This window comes from Papilio polytes, unplaced genomic scaffold, assembly GCF_000836215.1.
Source record: "Papilio polytes unplaced genomic scaffold, Ppol_1.0 DF821067.1, whole genome shotgun sequence".
Lineage (NCBI taxonomy): Eukaryota > Metazoa > Arthropoda > Insecta > Lepidoptera > Papilionidae > Papilio > Papilio polytes.
The window spans coordinates 283,678-292,937 of NW_013528137.1; the positions used below are offsets into that span (position 1 = coordinate 283,678).

Consider the following 9,260-nt stretch of genomic DNA (forward strand, 5'->3'; position numbering starts at 1 on the left):
ACGAAGGAGGAGGCGCACATAAAGAAGATATTTCCCCTTCCTATGCATCTTCTCCACCGTCAAATCCACTTCCCCTTCCCATCCACTCCTTATGATAAAAGGGTGGTAAATAGAAAGGGACTTAAATTAGGCCTTCGGCACCACAATCATCAGACGAAACACGGAATTGCTTCCATTTCACTCCTGTCTTCGGTGTGGTTATGGTATTATACCGGGCGTGCCGGCCCATTAGTGCTAAGATGTTAAAGCGAGCACTACCACTGTTATTTACTTTGATTGCCTAAATCTTTAGTTTAATGTAAAGATAACATATACCAAGATAAAGAAAAGTTCTTGCCTGATTGTTTCTTTCAAACTTATGTATTAGTTATTTAACAGTTGTAAAGCCCGCTTTAACATCTTCGCACGAATGTGTGGGCTCGCCTGGTGTAATACCACGACAACATAGAAGACAGGCGTCAAATGATGTGTCTGATGAGTGTGGTGCGGGAGGCCCTACTTTAGTCCCGTTTCCTTCCCACCCTTTTTCTTATAAGAAAAGGATGGGAAGAGAACGTAGATTTGAAGGTGGAGGAGACGCATAGGAAGGGAAAATATCCTGTTAGTGCGTCTCCTCCTTCGTCGATTAAGGGTAGGACGAATCTGCAATTGCGTATGTCTATGGGCAGAGGTCGCTTCGCCATTTCGGAGGATTCAGGTGGCCGCTTGCTTGATTGCCGCCTTATAATATATAACTATATAAAATAAGCCTTGAATATAAACTGAACACATTTAAGATTCGTAATTTTACCTAAGTAAACTTATAATAACTTCAATGGGAATTTAAATTCTGACAAACAAGTCAAGCATCCATTAAATCGGTAGTGTAAAAATGATTAATTTAATTCTCCTGAGACGTATATAAACATATAGAACCGGTTATATTTTTTTCCACATATTAATAACTAGTTAATAGATTCTAGTGTCAATAGTGTAAAATGTAATTAATAAAGCAATCGATAAGTTGATATCATGTAAAAAAAATGAACCAGGAACAAGGATTTCACATTTTTTTACGTAGGAACAAGTTATAAAGGTAATTAGAAACTGCGAGATAATTTTTTATTGGACACTAGCTGTTTTCGTGTGGCTTCATCAGCATGAAATTATGAAAATTCTATTTTATTGTTTACATTTGTCAAATTATCAATTGCTTACGTCAAAATGACATGACGTGATAAACCTTAGCAATCTTGCTTCCTTGATGTTGCCAGCAACTTATGGTCTCTTTCCCACATTAGGGTTTTTATCCAAAATATTTACCCCCTAAGTTTAATGGCGTGAAAATTTATAGCCTAAAGCGTGACGTAAGTGTAGGGCATTTTATTAAAAGGAGAATTGTACAAAAATATGTTGTAATTGCTGACATCTTAGGCAACAAAGAAGTGTGTGTTTACGCTTTATTATAATAGTATAGATTGTATCTCGCAGTAATGTGATGAACAGAACTTGCTTGCGTTGTAATACAGCAAAGCATCTGTAATCACATAATACAAGCAAAAAGTTTGAAAACGCTACAAAAGAAGATTCATAATTTTATTTTTTTATATTTACTATAACACAAGTGGTCCGCGCAGTGTCCGCGTGGAATTATAAAAAAAGTAAGTAGTCTGTGTGTTCTTCCAGACTATACTCTACATTTATACCAACATCGAGTTTAAACTACAATCTCTAACAAACATCCATCTATCTAAACATTCGCATTTACAATATTAGTAAGATTTTTTGAAGGGTTTTATTTTTTTTAAGTTGTTGATAGATACGGAAGATATTCCGTAGACATTTTTCTGTCATACAAGTAATCCATTTTTTTCGTTTCTCGATTAACAATTGAATTTTTTGAATCATTGCCTTTTTGCTCAGCGTACTGTTTACTAAATGTCCTTATTTGTAATCGGAATTATAAAAAATATGCACAAACGTATAATTAATATGTAATTGCAGTAATTGTTTCAATCGATCCGATCAGAGTATAGGTCAAGTTCGCAACAAACAAAGTAGGCTCGTTTTTAGCACGCATTTTGTGTAAGAAATCAGATTTATTGCAATGAAATACAAAAAACGATTGTAACTATATTTGTTCCCCTTGTTACACGGGACAGATTTTGATGGGGATTTAGTAAGATGTTCTGGGGAAGTCAGACAAGGATTGTCCATCTTGTAGCTTTTTGCTTGCACATAAATTTGTCACATTACTTGTGACTTATGACAAACGAGGAAGCGGTCACCAGAATTCGACAAATTAGTTAAACTATCTGCCAAAGACATCATTTGTAGTCGCCTACCTTAAATCTATAAAGCCCCTCTTACGCAGAAAATATAATATTTTCTCTACCATTTTCCATTCCCCTACTTTTTTTTGTACACAAAGGTTACAAAAGAAAGGACAACTAAAATTATGACTGCGGCACGCATACTCATTTTACGATACGCGGAATTGCTTCTACTTCACGCCTGTCTTTGTGTGGTCGTTGTATTGCACCGAACGAGCCGACCGATTCGTGAGTTAAAGCGGGCTCTACCACTGTTGAAAGCATTGCAACGTAAACTGGAATCCGTACACCGTTGACCACATTCATACTTATTTATTGTAATATGGACAAGTTCATTTTTAATTGCTATATAATGTAAGATACGGGAAGGTTTCATGAGTCGTGCGAAACCTCGTGTTGTTTTGACGTTGACGCATTGGGGCATTGACATTGCTTGAGTTCGGACGTGCAGCGCCCGGTGCATTGCCAAGTGTATACGTACCGACCATGTTACGGACCGTTCTATATATATTGTTATTTTTAGTTACAAGTGATGTTACTTCTATGGAAAGTTCGAAAGCCCTGGAGGGGTATCCATCTGGTATACTCGGAGATTGTAAGTTTTTTTTATATAAACTAACTGTTGCTCGTGACTTCGCGCGCGTGTAATATAAAGCCTATGTTACTCACAGATAAATTATCTTTCTAATGGTGAACGAATTTGTAAAATTGGCCCAGTATTTTTTGGGTTATTTTAATACATACAAAAATCCAAAAATACAAATCTTTCCTTTTTTTTAATATCAGTAAAAAGAAAAGAAAAAACGACCATAAAAATGCAGTCTTTACTTTTCAATAATTTATGATAAATATATACTTGGACTTGTCTAGGACTTGTCAGTATAAAAATATTGTAAAGCCATATTTATTTCTAAAAACTTTAAAGGTAAGAAAAAAATTGTTTAAATTTTATTTATTATAAATAAAATTTCTAAAAATGCATTTCCCTCTCATTTTCATTAACAGTTCAGTGAAAAACCACTATAAAGGAAATCTAGGATAAAATGTCGATGACATCAATAAAATGTTCACGAAAACAAACACTTTATGCACAAACATTTGTACTGCAGTTTAACTGCTTAACCAAGGGTCTTTAAGTTTAAAATAGTGTTCACTTATGTCACCGAACGTTTGTGAACCGTGAAACATTAACATCAAATTGTGAATTCAAAAAAAAAATTGTGACACCCAAGAGACTTAGGGAAACGTTAAAGGATCTATCGCGAATCAAGACAGAACGTATTCGTAACGTATTAGATAAAATTTGTATATCATTTGTTTGTGTACTTCACGTCCAATAGTGGTGCTGCAAAAATCTAATACAAACTTTGGTGATAATTACGAAATCGTTCCCACAATTATTCGTGATAAACCCTCAGGTCCAAGTATCTTAGAATATACAGATAACTTTTTTAAGAAATCGATCATATGTTAATCTCAGATTTGTAACTAAGTTGTTTAATCATCGACTTCAACTTTAAAGTAATTATTGTTAAAAATCTCGTAATGGGTCTATTACAAGTAATACGGTAATAAAAGTTTATCACCATATATTTGCTACTGACAAACAGACATTGTTAAATGCCATTTATCTTCATAAAACATTGTTTGGCTAACAAAGAGCAATGCAGTCATAGAATATTTAGATTTTACAATTTACCGTATTTTAACAAAATTTTCTTTAAAAGCAATTATCAACCTGGATAGTAAGGGAAGTGGTATGACAGGGGAGGGGACGTAATGAGGGAATTATCCTTTCTAGTAGATTATACATTTGGTGACATTTAATTTGTTGAATCTTTGGCTAGCAGTGTCTTTGCTATTGAAGGGTAATATGGCGGCTCGTTTGCCATCTTTTTATGGTCGATTTCCTAGCTACATTTAAATATTCGTTAGTTTTTTTGGTTCGAAAACTTCATGAAACGCGTTTCCGAACTACGTAATTTGAGTTTTACTCCTTTGATAACTTAGATCAACTTAACTAATGAATCACTAGATAATCTATATCTACCCTAATATTATAAAGAGAAAGATTTGTATTTTTGTATGTATTGAAATAACTCAAAAACTACTGAGCCGATTTTAAAATTCCTTTTAACTAATTAAGGTAACTTATCTGTGAATAATATAGGATATATTTTTCGACGAAATCGCGTGCATGCTAGTGATAAAATAAATGGAGACTTCAGCAATCTAGCATAAGAAAAATAACAATTAAAGGGACTTGACTTTATTCTCAAATCGTATAACATTGCAGCATTTTTAACGCGATTTTTTATCGTTGGGATTGAAGGGTGGCTATCAATTAACAGCGTACTTCCTTAAGCCCTTTCGCTGTTTGAGGTCACATTGAAATAAATAGTTTACTTCCTTACGAAGTTTTTATAGAGAAACCAGTTTTGCATTGAAATTTAAAAATTAATAATCGTTAATTGTGTTAAATTTTGTCGATGTGGAGGTGAACTGAGGTGAGTGGAACTTTAAAGGAGGCCAATTCAGTCAATACCTTAATTAAATTTTTAACAAACGGATTTCGACACAACAAAATTATCTATACTATTATAATAAAGCGTAAACACACACTTCTTTGTTGCCTAAGATGTCAGCAATTACAGCATATTTTTTTTAATCAAGAGCCCTACACTTACGTTACGCTTTAGACTATATATTTTCACGCCATTAAACTTATGAGGTAAATATTTTGGAAAAAATCCCTAATGTGGGAAAGAGACCATAAGTTGCTGCCAACATCAAGGAAACAAAATTGCCAAGGTTTCTCTTGTCATGTCAGTTTGATAATTTGATAAATGTGAACAATAAAATAAAATTTTCATAATTTCATATGGATGAAGTCGCACGGGAACGGGGAAAAAATATTTAAAACAAATGTTCTACTGCTTTTGCACTTAACACATATTAATATACGTTGTACACAACATACATATAAAATGCAAAAGTATTCTTGATATCTCGTATGCATATTCTTGTAACAAAACGAAATACATTTTTTGTTTTTATCAAAAAAGTGGATTTTTCTCACGCGTCAAAGCATTTATTACTCTTTATTACTACTTCTTAATGTTTTTTAGAATAACTTATGTTGAAAATTAAGTTTGTGATTAATTGGTTTTTTATAACCTTACAACCCTGTAATAAGTAAAAACTCAAATGTAAAGTATTTCTTCGTAGATACACGATTCTAATATTATGCACAAGTTAAATGTAAACGATTAAATTTTAGATCGACTTCCCAAAAGGAGGTTATCGATTCGTTTGTTTTTTTCTAACAATTCGTACTTTAAAACCGTTTTAACTATTAATTAAAAAAAATATATACTTTTCAAATCTTACTTCTTACTTTTAATATTATTAATGCGAAAGTTTAGATGGATGTTTGTTAGAGTTTGTAGCTTACACTGCTGAACGGATCTCAATGAAATTTAGCATACATGTAGGGGAGTCTGGAAGAACACATAGGCTACTTGGTTTTGTTTTTTTTTAATACCACGCGGACGGAGTCGCGGACGAAAGCTAAACTAAACTTTCGCATTTATAATATTAGTAAGAATAGTAAGATTAGTAAGATATATAATATTATATGGTAAAACTACCTTAATGTGTTTTTGCATGTGTGCGTGTGTATGAATGCGAATAGATGCGTAAGTATATGTTTGTGTGTGTGTGCATATATAGCTATGAGTGTTTTTTCAAGATTACTACTTATTACTGTAGTGCGTCATTATTTTGTAAACAAATATACATTTTTTATTAGAAAATTTAACAAAGATATCAAAAGCACTTCGAATAACGCCAATTTAATGATAACACCAAACCTACGCCTAGCTTAGATCATCGACTAACGACGACCATGGTCACTTACACATACGAACTTGTCATCACTATCATTCTGTTTGAAAAGAAAAGAGATAACAATATTTTTACATGTATTTAAACAGCACGATAAGCTTGTTCATAGTTAATTTGGTATCAGCAAGGACAAAACAATGTGTGTTCTTCAAGTATGGTCATATGACCCACTTCATTTTTATTCCGTAGGTTCGTTGTTGTACTTATATTTCCTTAGACTATGAATAATTAATGTTTATCGTAAACAAAAAAGCGATTGGTTAAGCTATTAAAAGTCGAATTATATTGTTAACATTGATTAGGGCGTAAAATTATTTACCTACTAGTTTCCGGACGCGACTCCCCTTTGGAAGTATAAAATTAAAAATGAGTAGCCAATGTGTTCTTCCATACTATGCTCTACATCTATGCCAAATTTCATCGATATCCGTTTAGCGTTTTAGGCAGCAAACTCCAACAAACATCCAACTAAATTGTCGAATACCTATATAATATTAGTAAGATATCTGTGAAAACAAACTACTTTATGTGATATTTCATCGAGTGCATAATCCATGAAAATTTGTGACTTTGAAATATCAATATTATTCAAAAACAATAATACGGTTTCCTTTTAAAAAACATTCTTCCTATTGACATTTACACCGCACATATTTATGCACATATTTATTGATTTCCTAAATAATTGACATATTGGAAATTTCCAAATATGTATATCTGATATAATGTTTTCTTTATGTAACACAATGTCATTTGCTCTTTCTTACAATCGACATTTTTTTCTAATGAAATCTCTCTCACAAAAATTATAAATGCTAAAGTTTAGACGGATGTATGCTTATTAGAGTTTGTAATCTAAACTGCTGAACAGATCTAAATGAAATTCTGCATGTTTATATAGAGGATAGAGTGAAAGACCATATAGGCTATTTCGCTGGCGAAACCTGGTATGAGATTATGTCATGTCAGACCTACGGACTGACTAGTTTTCAATTGTTATGTTTACAATAATTTTAGTACTGGATATCATTACCAGCTCTCTAAAAGTCTCCACCGAGGGGCTCGGAGCCTACCCTAAGAAAGGGGTAACTAGGCCATAGTCAACAACGCTGGCCCAGTGCGGGTTGGTTGACTTCACACATATCTTTGAATTTCTTCGCCGATATGTGCAGGTTGCATCACGATGTTTTCCTTCACCGTAAGAACGTCGGGTAAATTATATACGTATGAAAATTCGAAAAATTGAAAATCACATTGGTACATGGCGGGATTCGAACCCAAGACCTATAGATTACAAGTCAAGTGTTTAAACCATTGAGCCACCGACGCTCTACTGTACTGGATATATTCAAATAGAAATATCATTTACTGTTTCAGGTCCAGGTTCAAGTAAGGAGGCAATTATAACGAAGAAGGCGTTAAAGTATTTATCATTCTACGTACAAGGTCCGGGGAACATTTTCAGCGCACGCCACGTCAAGTACACATACTTCCAAATGCGCCAATTAGCTCGTGACAAAGATATCGACTTTAAGAAGAAGACTTTACTCTACATTGGTGGATTCCTTGACAGCCCTAACTTTCCCGTCGCATCATCTATTGCTGCGGCATATCAAGAGTTAAATTATAATGTGATCTTACTGGACACCAATATGTTTACCACTATGGAGTATCCGATGTTAGTATAAACAATATTCAGACCTCTCATAAATATGACGGTTGTATTTGAATGCCGATGGGTAGAGTATGATAGAGCATATGAAACTTATATTTTAAAATTCTATTTTATATAACTATTCATTAATAATACAAAAACAGATTTAGTTTTTCCATTGTGATATAAGGCTATCAACCCGGCATTAGTGCAACGGCGGCGCCGTTGATAAAAACGCGAGTTGATTCTTATGAGCAATCTTTTGAATATTTTGCAATGTTAAAATCATACGTAATTATATTTCAGGGCCGCTCGCTTCATGCGTCCAGTCGGCAGACACGCAGCTAAAATGTTGATAGTACTAATGGAGGAGGGACTAGATCCTAAGAAGCTAGAAATCGTCGGTCTAAGTCTTGGAGCGCATACGATGAGTTACTTAGCAAAAAAATTCCAAGAGATAACCGGCAAGAATATATCAAGACTAACCGGTCTTGATCCATCTGGACCTTGTTTTAGAAACCTCGGTCCTGAAGATCGTTTGGATATGTCGGATGCTGATTTCGTTGATGTTATTAAGACTAACATAGATGGATACGGACTTGCAGCACCTACGGGTCATGTTAATTTTTATGTGAATGGTGGTGAATACCAGCCTGGTGATGTTTTATGGATGCCTTGTAATGTATTGTGTAGTCATATAAGATCTTATACGCTTTGGATAGCAGCATTAAAGCATCCTGGTAAATTTATAGCTTTACAATGTGATTCAGTACAGCAAGCGAGAAATAGAGAGTGCTATGAGAGGAAACCTTTAGTAACAAATTTATTAGGATTGAATGTGGATAAAAGTAAAGAAGGTATATTCTATCTTGCGACAGATAATAATTACCCTTATTATTTAGGTGAGAAGGGTCTTAAAAGGGAAAACGATTTCATTTTAAGAAGTTTGAAAATGATTAATGAAGAAGCTGTGATAAAAATGTGATATTTAAAATTAAATTTAGGCGTTGAAAGACTTTTTGGTAGATTTGGGTTGTATATATAATAAATAAAAACGTGTTGAAATTTTGACTAGTTTTAAACAATCCAGTGTCTTTTATTAACTACAATATTTAAATAATTAATATTAGTTTTTAGTTCCAAAAAAAATTACCTCGAAGTTTTTTAAACATGATTGTTTTATTGTCCTTTATCTTATCTAATGGCCGTCATAAATTTTCTGTTTCGTGTTCGTTTAATTTAATCACTATGCCTATTTTAGGCAAAACAAATTGTACAGAAACAATCTTCTTGTAGGACAAATTTGACTTCCTTATTTTATTATTAAAAATAGTTAAAAGATGCAATAAATAAGATCTCTAAGCATTATTATTACTTTATTATTCATT

General features: G+C 33.3%; 1 protein-coding gene across 1 annotated transcript; it reads left to right on the forward strand.

Annotated features, from left to right (window-relative positions):
- Window positions 1-2,580: 2,580 nt before the first annotated feature.
- On the forward strand, window positions 2,581-8,946 carry LOC106109727 (lipase member H-A-like). Its single transcript, XM_013291329.1, has 3 exons — window positions 2,581-2,907; window positions 7,596-7,896; window positions 8,179-8,946. The coding sequence occupies exons 1-3, from the start codon at window positions 2,799-2,801 to the stop codon at window positions 8,855-8,857; spliced, it is 1,089 nt and encodes a 362-aa protein (XP_013146783.1). The 5' UTR covers window positions 2,581-2,798; the 3' UTR covers window positions 8,858-8,946.
- Window positions 8,947-9,260: the final 314 nt, after the last annotated feature.

Coding starts and splice junctions, on each gene's coding strand:
- LOC106109727 (XM_013291329.1), top strand. CDS start 2,799: ATGTTACGGACCGTTCTATATATATTGTTATTTTTAGTTACAAGTGAT. Junction 2,908..7,595: donor ATCTGGTATACTCGGAGATT/GTAAGTTTTTTT, acceptor TTACTGTTTCAG/GTCCAGGTTCAAGTAAGGAG. Junction 7,897..8,178: donor ACCACTATGGAGTATCCGAT/GTTAGTATAAAC, acceptor ATTATATTTCAG/GGCCGCTCGCTTCATGCGTC.